The sequence below is a fragment of the Atractosteus spatula genome, chromosome 9, assembly GCF_055471065.1.
Source record: "Atractosteus spatula isolate fAtrSpa1 chromosome 9, fAtrSpa1.hap1, whole genome shotgun sequence".
Lineage (NCBI taxonomy): Eukaryota > Metazoa > Chordata > Actinopteri > Semionotiformes > Lepisosteidae > Atractosteus > Atractosteus spatula.
In genome coordinates this window covers 50140090-50159891 of record NC_142714.1, presented here as the reverse complement: position 1 = coordinate 50159891, position 19802 = coordinate 50140090, and the positions used below count along the sequence as shown (strand labels likewise).

The 19802-nt window shown below is 51.7% G+C and overlaps 2 protein-coding genes across 2 annotated transcripts in view; both read left to right on the top strand.

Annotated features, from left to right (window-relative positions):
- gpc3 (glypican 3) overlaps positions 1 to 1732 on the top strand; it is a 113434-nt gene extending 111702 nt beyond the window's left edge. Inside the window, exon 8 of the mRNA XM_088925087.1 lies at positions 15 to 1732. Coding sequence (XP_088781213.1) covers positions 15 to 196 — 182 coding nt within the window. The 3' untranslated portion in view covers positions 197 to 1732. The remainder of the gene's footprint in view (positions 1 to 14) is intronic.
- Positions 1733 to 6707: 4975 nt separating this feature from the next.
- The window catches only part of gpc4 (glypican 4), a 40771-nt gene continuing 27676 nt past the window's right edge, over positions 6708 to 19802 (top strand). Inside the window, exon 1 of the mRNA XM_088925746.1 lies at positions 6708 to 7143. Coding sequence (XP_088781872.1) covers positions 6996 to 7143 — 148 coding nt within the window. The 5' untranslated portion in view covers positions 6708 to 6995. The remainder of the gene's footprint in view (positions 7144 to 19802) is intronic.

Sequence of the window (19802 nt, the reverse complement as noted above, 5' to 3'; positions counted from 1 at the left end):
CTCTTCCCGGGCAGAGCTGGCAGACGACCTGGCCATGGATGACCTCACCTTGCACCAGCAGCTGCTGACCCCCTGGATGGCGACCGATGGGCACGGGGAGGGACCTGCGTCGGGGTCCGCCGCTGGAGACCCGGGGGCAGCCGGCGCCGCTGCAGTGGCAGTATCGCTGGCACTCAGCTTCCTGGGGCCTCACTGACCAGCTCGATCCCTCTGTCTCAGACACTTGGGCCCTCTCCGCGGGGCCACACCATCCAGTACTTCCCGGTACTGCCCAGAACTGCCCACAATGGGCCCAGGCAGGAATCCTCATAGCTTGTAAATAGGTCCGCGCGTGCTGTTAGCTTTGGTGTCTTCTCTCTGTGTGCCAAAGGTAGCTTCTCCTCTCCTGTCTGACAATGAATGAACACAGGAAGATTTAGAGTTCCTGTCCACAACTCCACTGCCTTGTTGTTTCCAGGACAAGAGCAGTGGTTCTCACTCGGACTCTGGGGTGCACAATCCCATGGGAAGCTCTTTTCCAATCCCACGAGCTCCCTGCTCCAGTGACATCACAGCACACCTAGGGATGCTGGGAGAAAGAGGGCTCTCCATGTGGTGAAAGCTGCATGCAAGAACTCTGATCTGTGTGATAGGATTCATCCAGACTGGTACGAAAAGAGCTGCTTGTACAGTTGTTGTTGTTGTTGTTGTTGTTTTTTTACTACAGCCAAACCACTCACACTCACAGGAAGGAATGAAAGTGACTGAATCTGTCGTGTACAAAGGCTGTTTTGTGTCTGTTACCCGCCTCTTTTGAAGTGACTCCTTAGGTCAGATATTTTGATTCAACTGGGGAACAGCTCCATTATTTAGATCTGTTAGAGTGATAACATATATTTGCAGAACTAACATTATTGAATGTGCTAATTTATGTCATACATGTACAGACAACATCAGTGATGTTAATAGTAATAGTAAGGGTGATATGATAAGGCTGTGTGTCCTCAGAGGAGATGTCTTGCCAAATGTTAATGTCTTTGGGTTGCGTAGGAGGAACTGTGTAAAGAGGAGTGCAGGAGCTCCCCGTCAGAGCTGTCACGTTAGTGTGTACTATTCCAAGTGCGCCCCTAGGGACAACACTCAGTTAACCCTAGAGCTGATGTACTGATGTTGAGAGTGTCCACAATTACAAAGAGGGTTTGATGTAGCGCATTCCTCCTGCCACTGCTGACATCACTTGTGTAATAGGGCGATGGGCACATTTTAGTTGTTGTCTGAAAAGGAGTGTTAAATGTTCACGGATGCTGAAAAAACTGAACGTTAATCATTCCACTCACGACTCACTTCTCAAAACCTGTCTCCCCCTTGACGTGGGCACTCCACCACTTCTGGACTGGTTTCTGACGCAGCACACTGGAGTTCTGGTAAGGCTTTGTGTCCCTGGGGGTAAGACCAGATAGTGCATCAGGTTAAATATGCCCTGGCTGATTTCACTACCTAGCCAAAAGAGACCTTGCGCCCCATGTCTTGCAAATTGCTCTTTCATGTAAACTGTAAAAACTGCATCCTGTAATGACCCATCACACCATGAGCTACCAGCACTGTAGAGTTTGTAGCAGAACTGGTAGGTGAGCAGTGTGTTTTCTAGATCTTTAACATGTGTTTCTATTACTGATGTATCAAAAAGGACTTTTTAAGTCTTTGGCAGATCCTGTAAAATCCTGTGCATTTGCAGAATAGAATAAATTAATACTGGAGGGACAAAACTTCACGGACTGTGGTCTTCATTAAATATTAAAAACAATGCATAATCCTGGAGCCAGTCTTAATGACTTTGTTGTGTCTGAGTGCTACAGGTCACTTATTACTGTGAATTACTGAGTCACTTATTGTGGGATTTATTCTGCCCAGTGTGGGAGCAGAGGGATGCCTTGTAGCCTTTAGCCAATAGGATTATTAGTCAGTGGGTATTGCAGCACACATGGCATGTGCACAACATTTGATACATCTTCGGGAACTCTGGAGCTGGGTGTTTCTGATTTAGGCTTGTTTGTGTGAAGCATCTGGCTCCAGTGATTTTCTCTTCAGTGAAGCTCGGGAAGAAGTGTCCTGGATTTTTTTTTTACTTTTTTGTCGGTGGTGGGATTGGCTTAATGGTTTTCAGCAACAGGTGCGAGTGTGACTCTGAAGCTGTGCGGGGGGCTGTGTGTGCGCGCGTGCGCACGCGTGTGTGTGCGCACTGTCGACCACAGACACTGGGCCTGGGGTCGGTCAGTGCCAAACTGGCACAGAGACAATGCAGCAACTGCCACTGGGGCAGGGGTCCACATGTTGATTGGGGAGTTGGAGGGGCTGGGCAGGCTGGAATGCCCTGTCTCAGGACAGCTGCGAGATAACTAGAGAGGTTCGCCTCAAATTGCCACACACCCCTCTCCCTCACCCCACAACCTGTCCGACTGAAGAGTTCAGTGTTCGGGGACACCGCAGGCGCTCCAGAGTAACTGCCGCAAGGCTGAAGAAGACAACTGCCAGCCCTCCCCTCTTGGGTGTGTTTTTTTCCCATATCCAATGCCCCGCCTTCGTTGGCTGTGACAGTCGATTTGGTTTTCAATCACTATTTCCTCTGGATGTTGTTTCAAAATACTGTGTTAGAGGTAGGCTCACCTGACCAAAAAAAAAACGAAAAATAGAGGAACAAAAGCCATGCGGATGCAAAGAGTGTCTTGCTTCGGACTGAGTGGAGACAGAATGCAGGGGCCCTCCTGCCTGCAGGCTGCAGTATGTCCTCCTGCCACCAGAGGGCGTTATGCGGGCAGGGGTGATACCTGATCATGCTGATACAGTATTACTGATACAACAAGCATGCCTCAATCTCCTCCTTTTAAACTGCTGCTTTGCTCCACTAATTGGCAATGCGCAGGCCAGTTCACATTGCAATGGCATGTTTGCTTTGCTCATCATTTAAGAAGGAAAGGCGTCGTGTGATTTTTGTTACTGGAGAAGAGTATTTAAATAATAACAATCGTAAGAATTCGTGCGTACACAGTATTACCTAAATGGATTGAGAGTTACTGCAGCATTGTTCTGGTGGAATTCTTAGAAAAGGTGTCAAATGAAATGCATCACAAACTGCGCTCGAATCCAAGTCTCTTGCTCAGTACCATCCCTGCCAGGAGTGGAAAGTGCTTAAAAGTAAGTGGAAATGATGTTTATCTTCTCAGATACAATAATACCAGACACATTTTAAGAAAACCCGTTTTGAAGTGCTAATTTATATGCAGCCCCCACAGCTTTCTTAACGAGGCATCGAACGCAAAAGTTCCAGGCAGTCCATTAACCTGGCAGTGCCTTGATAATTTAATTAAAAGAACTTTTAATTGAAAATAGATGCCAGTTATCACTACATAAATGTGTAAAAGAAGGACGGAGCAGCTGACTTATCTGTTCAGTATGTGTTGAATTGTAACGTGAGTCATCAGAGAGCAAACGGGATTAGCGGGATGTTTTGGTCCACCTGTTGTTTGGTGCTGATGCTGGGCAGAGAGGGAGGGTGACTTTAAAAGCATGTGTGTGGGAGCTGGGTCCTCCGTCAGCCCAGTCAGCAGCTGCACATGTGAAACTGGGGGAAACTGGCTGCATCAGGGCAATTGGATTTAGGATTTTTTTCTCTCCAATTAAAAAAATAATAGTTATTTAATACATTGATAACAATCTTTAATTTCTTTACTTTACCAGGTATATTAATTGAGAGCTCTCATTTACACGACAGGGTATTTACTGTAACTCCTTATAGAAAATACTCAGGATTTGGACCCAGAACCCTTTGCTCAAACTCTGCTCCTCCCTGTTGCACGTAGTTTTCTAACAGAGAGACACACTGCACTGAGTAATGCATGCTTCTCAGCCACTGCAAGCACAACTAAGCTGCAAACGTGACGTCTAAAGAAATCATTTCACAGCCAGCATGCATCTCAAAGTCCTGTACAAACGAGAAAGGCAGGAGAGAAAAAAAATTAAAAGCCGTTTGTTTGTGACTTGATTAAATGCCAAGCCAGGAAAAAGAATTTGTGATCACTGACTCTCACTGACCCACACCAAGCCACTTGGAAACAGTGCTGAGTCATGCACTTGCACGCTGACTCACCCCAGCCAGCACACAGTCAGTCCTTCACTGCAGCTCAGTCACCTCCTGTTACAGCTGGCTCTTAGATTGCACTGGACAAATCAGGGAAAGTAAAGACATCCCTGCTGAGGAATATCTGGCTTCAACAGAGTTAAGAAAGCAATGCCCCCTCATGCTCCTTCCTTCCAAGTGCTTACACACACAAATGAACAAGTCCTAACCACATGGTCAAGACATTTCAACTTCTTATACATAAATGATTGCTTGGAGCACTCTAATTGACTTGTATCCACTACAAGAATTGTGTGTATTTCTTAGTCACTGGCCACTAAAGAAGTCGTGTTTTAGGGTCTGTGGGAATGAGAGCGACACTGGTCTGTTAAGTGGTGACCCCAGCCTCCCCACTGATACTTCTACTGCTGTATGAGCAACGCAATTGCAGAAGCTGTTCAGATGCAGAATGAATATAGACGTTTAAGGGTTTATCGGACCTGGACCTTACATATTGCAGACAGCTAATAAAAAAAATATCAGAAAAAGGAGCACACAGGGAATGGGTTAGGGTTAGGGTTATGGGTAAAGGGTAAGGGGTTTGAGATAAGGGTTAAGGTTAGACTGAGGCTTTAGGGGTTTGAGTTGGGGTTAGGGTTAACGATTAGTGGCTAGGGATGGAGGTTATGGGACAGGGTTAGGGGTTAGGGCTGGGATTACATGCCCTCTGGTATGGAGGTTAGGGTTGGGATTACAAGCCCTCTGCTGTGGAGGTATGGAACCTCACTTCCTGACAATCCCTTCATGGCGTGCAGGGCATGATCTGGGGGGGCCGAGCTCCTGCACAAGCTCAGGCGAATCAAACAAGCGAAGAAAGACGACCAATATAGCCGGTGTGATGATGACACAGCTGATTCTGCCTGGAACTCCCAGACAGGAGCCCGTGACGGAGGCTCAGTCCTCCCCAGCCTCTCACTCCTCTCGGTCTCTCCCGCGTTTCATTCACAGAAATGTCGTGAGGTTTAGGGTCCCAGCCAGCTCCCTCATTTGGGGGGCTGCTTGGGTGGGGAAGCCAGCAAAGGCTGGCGTATAACAGGAGTCAGGCAGGGCCGGCAGTCCGGAGCTGAGCCGGCCAGTAGGACGCTGTGCGCACTGCAGGCACCCCAGATACTGTACACAAAGATTAGTGGGGGTGTGAAGCGCGCTGTCCGGTTGTGTTGCTGAAGCCCCTGACTAGTTCTGGGAAGCAGCTGGATGAGACCCTCTTAATCAATGAGCCACCGACATTCAGTTGCAACAACTGTTCTCCAGTTACTAACAGCGCTCAGTTCAGACTGGGGACCCACTGCAGCGTGAGCCACGACATTGACACGACTGTCATCCTCACAACGAGATGTCAAACAGCCCCGAGCGGGACGGGTCACAGAGCCGGAGCGGTCTCGGCGGTACCCCTGCTCTGTCTTACAATATCGCGCTGCGGTCTCATCTCCGCCGAGTACAGCCGTGGCGACGCGCAACGTGGTGAAGGAGGCGAGGAGGCTGAGACACTTCAGCCAGGCGGCCGCACGGCTGCTGCCGGGGTCGCGGCTTTCTCCCTGCGCGCGCCCTGCCCACGGACTGTGGGCGCGCGAGAGACCCGGCTCCTGTGCCTACACGCGTGTCTTGCGCCGTGCGTGTGCTGTGTGCCGAGGAGAGAGAGAGAGAGAGGTATTCAAACGGGAACGTACGCGACAAATGAAGCAATGAACATTTGTCCCAGCGTGTACGTCGGCACGCTCGTCTTATCAGAAATGCTATCCGACTGTCTGCCCCAAGTCATTTACTGCCGAGTTCCAATATCCATGTGTTATAAGAGGGTTATGACAAGACAGGGATGAAGTGTGTGTGTGTGCCAGTACGTCATGTGTGCGTGTTACCTGTCTCTAGCAAGGCGAAAACTGGGATTCTTTTGAAACAACGCAAATCCTTTCCAGCCACCACAAACCGGCCGGAACGGCGCTGGAAAGATTTCTACAGAAGTCGGGGAAGGAGGAGGAGGAGGAGGGGGGGGTAAACGCGAGCGCCCCCCCTCCCCCGGTGGCCTCGCCCATTCCAGGTGGAATCCATGCCGGAGATTGCGCGCCGCCCGCTCGGCTGCCCGAACCCCAGGCGTGATCGCGCAAGCCTGGCTGTGGGCCGAGAGCTCGGCGCATCGCCTCCCCTTCAGCGCGCCGCTCGCCAGCAGTCCACTCGCCTCAGCCGGGCGCGCAGCGACAGAAAACTTTCCGTCAACTTTTCGCTTTTTTTTCCCCCCTCCCTGTTATCTCTATTGTTAGTCAAGCCAGCCGGCTCCGCCGTGGGGAGGGGGCGCACATTCGGGAACATTAGTCCGTCAGCGTTACTACAAAGCGAGTTTTTTACCCCGTTTTGTTTTCAGGGTTTTTTTTTTTCACCCCCTCCCACCTTTTTTTTTTAAAAAAAAACCCAAAAGTTTCAGCTTTTTATTGGCGTTTTCTGTTGCGCTCAAGTTTGATTTTTGAACAGCAACAAGGACAACAAGAAAAGGAGAGAAGACGCGGCGGCGGCGGCGGAGGAGGAGGGGGGACAGAGGACGGAAAGTTTTCCTCGGAGGAACAGCACAGGGGAGATCTCTCCGTGTACAGTACACGAGCTTTTGGGAAAACTTAAGTTACCGTCCGCACGCCTGGCGGGGGCCGAAAGGAGGGACCGAAGCCGTGAGCGCAACTTAAAAGCTCCGCTGTAGCGCAGAGAAGAGACCCGACACGCCGCGCACCGCCCCGCAGGCGAAGCGGCAGGCGCACGGCGAAGCAGTAGAAAGTTTTGCTGCAGCAGGTAGCTCCCACCCCGAGTCGCTCTCTTCTCTGTTTCTCTCCCCGCCGTGGTTGGTGAAGCTCCGGCCGGGATGGGGCTGCCGCAGCTCTTCTGCACGCTGGCCGTGATGGTGGTCTCGGCGCTGGCGGAGCTGAAGTCGAAGAGCTGCACCGAGGTTAGGCTGGCGTACAGCTCCAAGGGCTTCAACCTCAACGACGTCCCGCACCAGGGGGTCAACGGTAAGGCGCTGGGGGGTCCCCCCCGAGTCGGACTCGCGTTTCGGTACAACTTTTTTTTTTAACACACCGCGTTTTGAAATGCAGGCTGCGGGGTCGGCGGCTTTTGGTGGGGTCGCGCAACACGTCGATCCATCTGCTGTACTGGGCATTTAAAAAAAAAATACTTCCGCTGTTTAATTGTTTAATAGAGAAATGTGAATAATCTGTTTTAAAAACTGACCGGAGAAGTATTCCAGCTTCCGAGCAGCAAAATGACTGAAGTGTTTTTTAAAACGGGTTATAACTAAGTACAGTTATTTCGTTTTTGAGGCGAGATCCATCTTTTTTATATATAATTCTGATGGTTTAAAGGTCAAGGACGTTATCACGGAAGATAGCTGCGGTGCACTTCTTTTCCTTACTCCTGCATTTTCAGTTTTACATTGATTAGTATGTGATTTGTGTGCGCCCGGCTTGTTCCCGCAATCTCAAAAATCTGGTGGCTTCTTCAAGAGTGTGTGAGCACTTACTGGTGTTAAACAGAAACTGTAGGGGGAAACTTCTCAGTTTCCGTGAGCCATACTTTGTTTCCGACTTTATTGCTTTGTCGCTTTTGTATCAGTGGCCGTCACTCCTGGGGGGGGGGGGGGATAAAACAGAAAGGGGATCTGCTTGGAATCGGCCGGGTTTCCTCCCTCGAGACGCGATTCACGCACGATAAGGATCGCAGAAGCCCGTAACGCGAAAGAGTCGTTTGAAGACGGAGGGAGAGAGAGAGAGGAGTTTGCGTGTAGTCAGAGGTTAATGCGCGCGCAATTAGCCGAGCTGAGAGGATTGTGCGAATTTCTAACCTTCCTTTGTTCGGGATAATGGTCATGTAAATGGAGAGATTTTTATCTCGGGAAGCCCCCGCGCTGCTCTTTAATGCCTTTGTGCCTCGGACGCGCAAGGTGTGAAGCTCACGGCCCGGGGGCCATTGTGAGCTGCCCCTTGTTGTTTTATTGGGGGTTCACGGCGAGGAATCCAGCCCCGCTCTCCCCTGGCTGGGGTGCCCGCAGCCCCGCTGGGGGAAGTGGGCATGTGAGCGCACACGGGGCCCCGCCGGGGCTCGCCTCGTTTCGGCTGCTGGGGCGAAGGACGGCGCGCTCAGCGCAGTAATGGCTTCGTCAATGGCGCCATTCACCCGAGCCTTGCTGGGTTGTGGAAGAAAATTCCGAACTGTTTTCGCATACCTTCTTTCCCCCCTCCTCTCTCTCACACACTCTTCTCACACTCTCGGACACGCACACGAAAAATAACCCCTCTGTCTCGGGGGACTGGCAGCAGCGCGACGAAAGTCCGTTTTGTTTTTTTGAAACGACAAACTGCGTTGCCCTCTAATTAAAACGTTTCCAGCTGTAAAGGTGTTTACCCTGTAGATAGCGCAGAATGCGAGTCCACCCCCCCTCCCCCACATCACCTCCCTCCATCAAGGGGATGGAAAACGTAATTTTTTTTTGTAGCGCTCGCGGTGAGTGCTCTCTTCATTCTCCACTCTTTTTTCCAGCACTCGGGAGCCAACTTTACCCTACTTTCTCCTACTTTTTGTAGTCGCCTACACCTACTGTATTTCGAGGAGTTGGGGTTGGCTGTGCAGTGGACGGGCCGCGTCTTCTTGACCGACCCCGGCGTGGTTCTGCGATCCGGAACCCTGCCGCTGACTCGAAATGTCGTTCGTGCTTCTCTGCACATCACTGGATTTAGCCTGACCCCGGGGCCGGTGGTGATTTAGGGGTTCACGCGTCAGGTGTCCCCCGTGGTTGGGAAGGGAGTCGTGAATGGAGAACCGAGGGTTCTGCGAAGCCGGTCGGAGTCGGACCCGGTGCCGGGGCGCAGGAGAGCTCGGAACAGGGGGTGGTGGCCGGTTCGTGGACGGGGAGGGGAGTTCGGCTCAGGGGCAGAACTGGGGGGCTGTAGGTGGGTCAGGCGCGATGCAGTGAGTGGGATTAGAGAACAAGACGGTCTTGTGGCGGCTTGTGACCACAGCCTGGGCACCGGCCCGTAGAACCAGTGGAGGGCTTTATTTTGGTCTGCAGGAATAATAAAGTAATTTGTATATATTTAGGCAAACATGAGGTCCGCAGGCAGGGTGGCCTTGCGGTAGAGTTTTTTTTAGAAGTCTGTGGGAAATGGGATGTGCTGTTTTTTGTGTCCCTTTTACAGTGTGAAACTGCAGGTGAGGTGAGGGATTGGGGGGCCACAAGCTGGGTGGAGTAAAAATCGTTATTCTGAAAATCTAGACAGGGGGCTCATGTCCGAACTGCCCCCCCCCCGGAAAACAATGTTGAAATGGCAGCATCTTCTCCAGCTCTGGTCAGGGACTTGGCCCCGTTACTGGTTAGACAGAACATTCACCCTTTGAGCTGGAATTAAGTTAAAATCGGAAAGAGAGGCGTTGTTCTGTTCTGTGTTACGACAGCGTGTTTTAGTTTAAAGCAGATGTGTCGTGTGATGAGATTTTCGTCAGATTGCTCTGATGGATCAACAACGTAGAGAGAGCTTACCTGCCGTTGAGAAATTCTCGATTCCAGATAGATCCTCCTTTTTTTTTCCCCTCAAAAGAAGAAAACGGGGATGTTTAGTGGGAAGGGGGAGGAGGGGTAATCTCTGCTTGTCCACACTGTTGCGGTGGGGTGTGTTCATATTGCACTGGGCTTTACAGTGTCAGTGTCGCTTATAAACCGTTCTGCCAGGTACAGAGATGAGCCGAGACCGCTCTGCCCCTCCTGGGTGTCTGCTGCTCCCAGCTCATGGATTTGAGGGTCACGCCCGATCTTGATGGTCTCGGAGTATTGCCTGAAAATGAGAAGGATTAGAAACAAGAAGGAGATTAAGCAGCTCGAGTAGTTTTTTGGCCCATCTAGCTCATTTGGCTTTTTAGTACTTAATTGATTTGCGTTTCTGGTCCAGCTGCTTCTCGAAAGCAGCCAGGGTCTGGCTCCAGCGAAGTGGCCGGACCGCTTGTCCAGCACTCCCACTGCCGTTTGTGTTCCTGGTTTTAAATGTGCTTCCTCGGGTCCTGTTTTAGTTTTTCCTGTGTTCAGGGAAGTCTATGGGTTTGTGTGTTTAAGGCTTTTAAAACTGGAAAGTATCCAGGTTGTCCTGTACGTAGACAGAGGTGCTTCGCCGATTTCCATCTCCTGGCTTCCGGTGCAGGTTAAAGCATTGATCGCAGAGGGTTCAGTGAGCCTGATGTGGTGAACATCTTCGAGGATTCCAAATGCCATCTCGCCGGTTTTTAGTCCAAGATGCAGTGCTGCAGGTTCGAGGCAATAGAATAAAAGTCCAGGGGCGTCACTGCCTCTGCACCAGCAATGCAGAGAGCTAAGCTAAGTTACCCAGCAAAATAACGGAGAATCTGGGAGACCCAACCACTTTCTTTGTAAGACAATGTTATTTTTGTTTCCATTTAGTCTGAGAGCTTTGTGTTTTTTTTAAAGTCTTTATTCTGCGGAACTCTGATTTAGAGAGAGAGGCTGTACGAGTCTGCCTATGAGCGGTGATGGCTTTTGGTCAAGGTGGTCGTGAGTCTTGGAAGAACTGACGATCTCTTCCTGTGTTGTTCTCATTTGAGCGACAGGATCTTTTAATAAAAGCCAGAATGCTGCTGCTGCTGCTTCTGGTCTCCGTACCTTTCTGATAAACATCTGCATCCCCTGGTGAAAAGGCAGGGGGCTTTCTGGCGGGTCTGTCCTGGGTTCTGTGTGAGGTAGAGACCAAAGCGTGGGACAGTTAACATTCAGCCAGTTTTTACCAAGTGTTTCTGAGAGTAGGCTTCTACAGGGTCTAGGAATGGCCGGTTGCATCCTGTTTTATTTAACATGCTCCAATAAGGATTTGCTCCCTTTCCCTTTGTGGAAATGATCAGCCAAGGAAAATGATTTTTGGTGGGATTTCATTACTGAAACAAATAAAATAGCGTTCACTAACAGCAGTCCTTCCTGCATGTCCAGAATCCTTGTCTTGAGCCTGTGGAGCTGTGCTCTTCCTGCAGGTACTGTGATAAGAGAGGGGAAACTGGGCCCCCTGTGCCCTCTGCTAGTATCAGCGCTGGTGTTGTTTTAACCCGGCGGTCCAGGCCTGTAATGTGGTCATTAATAACTGACTGGGGCCAGCACTGTGAGGAAACTGCAGCTGTGACCTGTTCCTCTGGGTGTTTTCCTTATCTGAGCGGAGTTATGATAAAGAGGGGGCAATATGTCACTAACCCTGAAAAGGGGACTGACTGGCTGTTCATTTTTTTAAAGCTTTTTTTTCCCCGTGAAGCTGACAGCCGCATGATTTTTAAGGGTGGCATTAGTAAAGCATCTTTTTATAGTAATTGAAAGAAACAGCTGTGAGAATGCCACAGTTTATGGGGGGCAATACACCTGTATGGTTGCGTCTGTAGTTCTCGGTTCCATCAGGTTCACACTAAATCAGGGGTGTCCAGTCCCAGTCCTGGAGGGCGGATGTGTCTGTGGGTTTCCATTCCAACTCTGTTCTAAACGAGCTCAGCCTGCTGGTTACTGGTTGGACTGGGCCAGTTTAATGGCTTCCCCCAGCTCTTCAGGTGAGGGTGCTTTAAAGAGACCTTGAAAACCCACACTGACTGGCCCCCCAGATTCAGAACTGGACACCCCTATTCCCTCCCGTGCCTCTGTGGTCTGACCTGAAGGCCCTGGGGTTGTCGCCAGTGTCCTGTGCCCGTGTGTACAAGCAGGCATGATTGTGACCTGCTGTGCCAGGGCTAGCCATCACACTGGAACTGAATATTAGCACTCAAGAGCATGCAAATACCAGGTGTTCTGTTCTTTACAAACTGAATCCTGTATAGTTTTTCCCTTTTTTTTCCCCCTATGTTTTTGCCCCTTTGTGCAACAGTTGTTGGTAAAAGTAGTTCAAGCAGGGAGCTGGCTCAGCATGTGGAGGCTGCAAAGGAACAAGTAGAGGTTTATTCCAGGCTGACGAGAGAAGAAAAGAAAAACAACGTTTCGGCTGTGGAGCCTTCTTCGGGTGACTTGGTTTTTCTTTTCTTCTCTTGTCGGCCTGGAATAGGCCTTCACTTGTTCCTTTGTTGGTCGCAGTGTTTTCTGGTGCGAGCTGAATTCACGTGTGCTGTTGTTCGGACGGCATGCTTGTCGCTGCCCGCGCTCCAGGAGGAGGGGAGAAGCCCTCTTCTTCCTGCCTTCCTGATGGCCCACACTGCCCGCCCTTTCCATCGGCCCGCGGGCTCTTCTGTGCCTTGCCCACCCCACTCTCCTGCACACAAGGCCGCTGCCTTTATTTCCCTGTCTGAGTGACCCGGAGCTCCGCATTCTCTCCGGGAACAATGGGGCCACATTCCTCAGGAGACCACCCGGCCCCTCTGCAAGGCGCTGCGCTGCACAACAAAGAGCCCGAGCCCGAGCGAGGGGCGGCCGGGGAGCGCTCACACGTACCTGAATCTTGGCGCGCGCGCCCGCGGGCTGGCAGCCTCGCCCTGGCCAGGGCGCCTCAGGAGACCGCGCGCTCTCCCGCGGGGCTGGCCTGTGGAAATATCTGACGTTGGGCAGTTCATGTGTAGGTCTTTTTTTTTACTGGGATTCGGTCAATGTGAGACGTAAGGCTGTCTGGAAATGGAAATGGGCACTGCTGGAGCACATGGCAGTGTCCGGCCGCTCTCCTTTGTTCTCGTGAGGAAGTTTGCCTTTCTCCCCAGACGTGTGATTTTTGGGATGTGCACGCTGCTGTCAGTCCTCTTGTTTCTTCCAGACGAGATTGATCTCGGTTATCTGTTCGGGACGGAGTTTGATTTAAAGGCGGTGTCAGTGCTGTAAGCCGTTTCTGAGCTGCCCTCATCCAGGTGTGGCACAAAACTCTCTTGCTTATTGTGCGAGTGTCTGCTCCTCATTACCGCCGGTGTCTGCTCATCTTAAATCGAGCTGTCGAGAGCTGTTCGGGCAGAAATGCAGGCAGCCGAGTTGAGGGGAGCTGTTGGAAACGGCAGCTTCCGAGTGAAGTCTTTCTGACGCTCTGGGCTCAGTGCAGAAAAGTCTGAACAAGGCAGCAGGCAGATTGACTGGCGCGGGCGGTGGGGTGCCGTGTGCCCCCAGTCTCTCCCCAGGCGTGCGTGCACGTGCGGTCTCTGCCCTTCGGGGCTCTCCAGGCTCTTGGTGCTGGCTGCCTTCCAGGTTATTTTGATACCAAAACAGAAGAGTGGTGTTAGCAAACGCTTCCTTCTGAAGCAGTGCCAGGGCTTTGAACAGCCAATTGTTTTTGTTAAATGTGATTGTGGTTTCTGCCGTTAAGCGTTTTTATTGGTTTCCTCTTCGGCTGGTTTCCTTCAGTGAGTGCTGGGCGTGTCCACTGCGGCGGTGACGCCCGCTCTCTTCGGCGCGCCCCTCGTCTTGCCGAGCGGTGTGCGGGACAGGAAGTGCTGCTCTGAGCCAGGTGTCCGCCGTGCAGGAATTCTGAGGGGACTTGTGCTTGTGCGCTGGTGCACGGCTCGGAGGCCTGACGCGCTCGGTGTCGCTGCTCGCTGGGATTCAGTGCTGGCACGGGGCTTTGAGCTCGGAACTGTCTGGGCCTGCAGGAGCTGCCAGTCTGCTGCAGGGGGAACTGGGAAACCACCACATTGCTGATTGTGCAGACGTGAACCGGCACACAGAAACGCACATTGCCACTGGCGTCCAGGGGCGTGCTTTGAGTCATCGCTGAAAGGCATGATCGCTGATTTTTAAGAATCTAAGACCTCTAGATGGATTAGAAATGGCACACTTCCTAGAGCGTTTTTGCCTCCATTCTGCCGTTTTTCTCATACGGTGTGTAGTGACATTACTGGGCAGTGAGTCATCCACTCCTTTACAATTGCAGGTTCCAGACGCTGTGCAGAAGCTGGTCTCGCTAGGAGCAGGGTGGCCAGAAGGCTTCCACACAAGCAGTTTATAGCAGTGCCAGACAACGAGAAGTAGGGTAAATGTTCAACAGAGGCACAGTGCTGTTTAGCGTGACCCTGTCAGTGGATTGTGAAACACAGAAAGGGTACAGTAGCCAGGCTCTCTTGTGCATACTATCTCGTTTATCCTGAGTTAAAGATTTTTGGTTTCCATCCAGCCATGTAGTCCAGAGGGCAGAATGTTCACAGCAAATGATATATGGTTAGATTTCGCATATATTTTTTAGTTTTTGCATTAAGCCTCTGTAGCGGAGGAAGACTAAAATCACATGGTTAGATTTCTTGGGTTAAGTTCCTCATTCCTGCAGCCTCATTCTTAAATCACTCCTGCCGGCGAGTGACATGATCGGCCTTTGCCTAATGAGTCAGCTTATGGAGGTGCGCTGTGAGCGTGTAACTTGATGCCCAATGTGTGGGATTGTCGCTCTGCAACCTGAAACCCCTAGTAGTGAGGGAATTGGAATGAGTGTCACGCCGTTATTAAACCCCCACGAAACACAGCACTGACTTATTCAGTTCCAGTACATACAGGAAAATGTTAAACATTAGCAGTGTTTTTTTAAGATACTGCTTTGTAGCCTCAAGCACCATAAAATAAAGCTACCAGCTGTCAAGTCCTGTGTGTGGTTTTCTTTGGCTGAACAGGTGTTTTGATCTTCGTGTAGTTGTTTTAGAAAGAGATCTTGCCATAGTTATTGAATTACCCTCCACCTCTACTTGCTGTGGGACGGGCCTCAGTTCACAAGAGCACATCCCCTAGTTTTTTTGGTAATTGCTTGTCTGAGAAGATGGATTACCTGCTGCTGGTGTTTAGGTGGGCTGCTGGGCTGCTGCAGCTTGTTTGGGGTTCAGTGTTGATGACTGCAGCAGCCCCACATGTCTTTTCCTGGCCTGGCGTTCCTTAACAGCTCTCTCCAACAACCCCACCCCCCCCCCCCCCACATCTCCCGCCGTGGGTGCCCAGTTAGGCACTGGAGCTTTGAACTGGGCTTTGGTTTTCCTCTGCCACTCCAAGGCCCGAGCCTGCAGGGTGGGTGATCTGTGACGTGTGGCTTTGTTCCCATCTGGAGCCCAGTTCCCACCAGTCCCCGCTCGTCCCTCGGCCCGGCGCTCGTCCCTCCCCGCGGCGAGGAGCCTGTGTGGGCCTGTCGGTCCGCCGCCTGCCTGTCGCCTCTCTCGCTCCTTCTCGCCGCCCGCAGGTGCCTGTCGCTCGGCGGGTCCGGTACGGCCGTCGGACTTTCCCACTCCAAGGGCGGGAGGATGAGGGATCCGTTGTTTGCTCCGGCAGTGGGACAGGAAATGAACCCTACAAGTGCAGAAGGCTCTGGCGGAGCTGAGCCTGGCTGTTACCTGCGCTGGTCTTCCCAGTCTTTTGCTCGTCTCTGCGTGAAGTTCCACTGTTTTTTTTTTTTGCAGTTTTTGTGTTGGCTTGCTCACCAGAACAAGCCGGTTTTAAAAACCTGTGCGACTTTGCCACAGCGCTGGACAGCGTTTGTTTTAGACTTCAGCCGCGCGCAGTCTCAGCCTGGGTTTCTAAAGGCAGGAATGTGAAGTGTGTGTTCTTGGGCTCAAGTCTCTCTTTTTAAACACTGCTTATGTTCATTCATATGTCATGACTCACAGCAGGCCTTAATGCATTCGGGTTTGAGCTGGAACAAGGACCAGCAGACTAATTCCTTTGTGACTGTGTTTTCTGATGGTAATCAGACTGCGCTGCAACTTGTTCAGAGCCGACTGAAATCTGCTCCCTGCTGCGAATCGGTGGGTGCATTTACACTGCCTTTTCCGATCAAGATCAAGTGCTCTGGAATGTTTGATCCCGATATGTGGGGTGGCCTTTGCTCACCTCTCGGGCGGGTTGAGTTTTCTGGGGGTGTCCCAAGAACTTTGACTGCGCGGTCAGCGCGGGTGTTGGGCTCTTCACACTGTTTCATCGCCATGCTGACAGCTTACAGGTCAGCTCTTGCGAGAAGCGGCGGTTGTCTTTTTCGACGCACTAACACCACCGCCGCCCTGTTCCTCTGATGCCGTGGGGTTTGCGTTTGCCGTCGGTCAGAAGGAGGGATGTCGCCTCGCTGCTTCCTCACGGCCGCAGGCCCAGCGTTCCGGCCTGGTCTCCCAGTCGCATCCGTGCGGTAGCGTCAGTGCGTGCCGCGAGCAGTCCAGCAGGAGGGCGCTGCACGAGCGGCCCGGTCCAGCTCGCTGTCGGTTCCGATGAAAGCAGTGAGTGTAGTGGGAGAGGTTATTCTGGCTGCTTCGCCGCTGATCGCGATAGAGGGTTTGACCCTCAGTGTAAACACCAGTGCAGTCGGGAGGGGCTGGTGTTGCGGATCTGGGGCCGAGCCGGATGCCGCGACAGTCGGACCTCTGGGACACTGTCGAGTTAAACTAGTTAACGTCCCCACTGTGGCCAGTGCTGTAGCTGTGTGACCCCCTGACTCCTGTGCTGTGGGGGATCCGTGACCCTCACTGGGGGTGAGGGGGAGAGTGCGAATCCAGGTCTACACGCGGACAGGGTTCCTGGGAAAGGAGTCCGGCAAGGGTTCCCCGACACGCTGGCTTGCTGTTGTCTTTGGCGTGGTGGGTCGTGATGAGGAATGCGCTCCTCCATGCCAGGATAAGCAAAGCTCGCATTCTGGCCAGCAGCCCGTCCTGTTATTCCTTATGGTTGTGATAAGCGGAATGAGAGTCGTGACTCCTCTCTCCCCCTCCACCGCCACTCCCTGCGCCGAGCCTGAGCAGCAGAGCGGGCCAGCCGCCGGGCTCTCTAATTGGCTCCACCTGGGCTCTGGCTGAGCTGGCCGCGCTCCCCTAAATGCCCATGCTGTGATCTCAGGGCTGGGCTTGTGCTTCACAGCCTGCTCCTCTTTCCAGCGAGAGGGGCTTTTTGTCTGAAAGTTCTCCGTTGAGCCCTGGGTGGAGTTCTTCCTGGGTTTAAGATGAAAGCGTTTGAAATACTGCTCCAGCATGGGCTTAGCAGCGATTTCCCACTCATATTAATAATGAAGCCTCTGAGCGCTCAGCAGTGTTATGTGCCCCTGCTGGCTGAGATGTCGGGGTGAGGAAGGGGGCAGCATGCTCGCCGCTCCCACCCTCCAGGGCTGCTGGCTCACTGAACAGCAGGGCAACTGGGACATTGCACGCAGGAGCCAGGGAGAACCGTTTCATGCTCATCATACCGGCTTTGCACAGATGAGGAAAAACACGTGAGTGCTTTCGCGTGTGAATCAGTGGAGTCTGTAGTGAATCCGGGGAGGTGATCCGACATCGCCAGGCCCTCCTGGTGTGTTCTGGTTAGACAGGGGCTCATGGGTGTCAGCACTTTGGGATGTTGAAAGTGAAGGAGGAATTAATCAGCAATGTAAACATCCTGAATTGGAGCAACACATCCTGTTGCTCTCGCAGGAGCACTGTGCTGTCTGGGAAACAGGAACAAGCTCCCCTGGTGTTCACATGGCTAATCTACATATTTAATGAGCTGTGCGGTCTTGCAATCTCAAGTCATGCTTGGGAATGCCGCAGGATGTGTTTTGACACTTTTTTGAGCTCTAAGAGCCTGGGGATTCTTTTAAAAAGGGCTTCTGGGAAATACGTCTGGAGGCCTTATCCCACCCCCTACCCCCAGGTGGTGCCACCACCCGAGGAATCCAGGGCAGCTGGATGGAGGCAGGGTCTGGCCTCGTGCTCGGCTGCAGACCTCGGCCTTTCTCTTGGAGTGGCAAAACTCGCCACCGAGAACGGTTGTCCCCTGAACATGGGAACGCAAAGAATCTCCTCCTGTTTTCTCCAGCGCCCCTCAGAATGTGCTCCTCTGCCCTCCCCTGACGGCAGCAGTCGGGCTGGACGGAGTGCCATCAGAGCTGGCCAGAGGTCACGACCTTTTCAGAACCTCCGAGGGTGACGGAAGTGGGAGCAGGGCGGGTGGCCTGGGTTATACATATACGGGGAGGCTGGATTTCAGTATTTAATTTTGCACATGCCACACCTTTTAACGGACATTGAGCCAATTCATACAACAGAAACCCTAAGTTCTGAAGTAAGGCTCTTGGCTCTTCAGCTTCTCTTGAGAAAAGTGCTGGTTTCTCTCTTTATTTTGAATTGGAACACAGGTGACACTGACTGTTCGTGCCAGAGCCTGTCTGACTCCCATTTCATCCCCCCACTCACCTCATTTACCCTGGGGTTCATCTGTGGCTTTGTTTTTGCACTTTAATTAATTATTCTTGCCACTTGCTGGAAGGTCTGCGGGCAAATATTGTTTTAGTATGAGCTGGCTGTGCATGTGAGCACATTCTGTGAATTCACGGATAGATCCAAATCCCAGAAAACACCAACCTCTTTTCTCTTACTAGGGACACAGGGATCACTTAACATTTTGTTTTTGAAGGGTGGTGTGTCATCTGTAAAGGTCTCCGTGCAGAGAGAGCAGCTCTTTCCTGGAGAGCACGCTTCACAAAGCCCCAGTCATATTTCGTATGATATAAAATATTGGAAACCGTCGGAAGTTTTCGAAGCTCGTAACTTGCAAAAACATGTTAAGGGCAGTTGCAAAATGAATGGGTTTAATTTTGTAGCTTAAAAGCAGAAGCGTTCCAAAATATTCTTTTCTGCTCTCCCTGTAGTTTCATTCATTTCCAGCTGAATGTGTAATAGGTGACAATGGGATTTCCCTGGCCGGACAGAAGAGCTCAGTGTCGCTGTGCTCCTGGTGTGTCTGCAAGAGTCTGGGGGGTTTCCTGGGAATTCTCCTGGGATGTGCTCTTGCACGGTCCATGCTTGTGGGAATGTTTGAGTCTCTGTGTGCAGGCTGAGGGGGGTGAGGAACCAGATGGCTGGCTGTATTTTTAAAGGAATTCCACTTAAACTTTGGTCCTGAATGTTAAAATCTATTTTTAAGGCTAGATGACACTTAACCCTGATTGACTCCGCCGCTGCCTGTCTGCCCTGGTTCGGGTCAGGGGCTGAGTCAGTGGGGCTGTGTGAGGGGCTTCCTGTTTTCTGCGTGCCTGCGGAGCTGAGGCAGGAACGCTTTAGTCAAGGGGAAGGGGTTCTCCCTAAACTGACCGGTGAGTGGCGGTTTCTCCACTCCTCTGTCTGTTGTGGATTGAAAACCCACAGAGTGGCTCTGGGCATGGGGGCTGGCGTTCTACTCTGAAAAATATCGTTCACGTTTTCTTCCATCCATCCATTCTTTAACCATTTAATCCAGTACACGATCGCAGGGAGGCCAGAGTCTATGCTGGCAAGCAATGGGTGCGAGGTGGGGTGCACCCTGGGAAGAAGGCCAGTCCATCACAGGGTGTACAGACAGATGCACTCGCATCTGTTTTCCCAGAAGTCACTTAAACTACTGTTATGTCTTTGGACTGTGGGGGAAAGCCCAGGTGAACACAGGGGGAACATGCAGACTCCACACAGAGGGCAGCCCAGGTCTGGAATTGAACCCGGGCCTCCAGCTCTGTGAGGCAGCAATGCTAACCACTGTGTCAGCGTGCCACCCTCTTTCACTGTTCTCTTAAACAGAACATGAGTCATTTTCGTGTCTGGGGGAGAAGAATGTCCTGGGTTAAAATAAAACTTGCCAGGGTGAGATTTTTAAAACCAAATCTGCTTGTCTTCTGTTTGGACAGCTGTGTAGGGCGAGGTAGCCCTGACTTATTTAAGGAATCCTTCTGATTTTTTGTGCGAGTGGGTCCAAGTGCTTGTGGCGGGGTGGTCAGTGTTC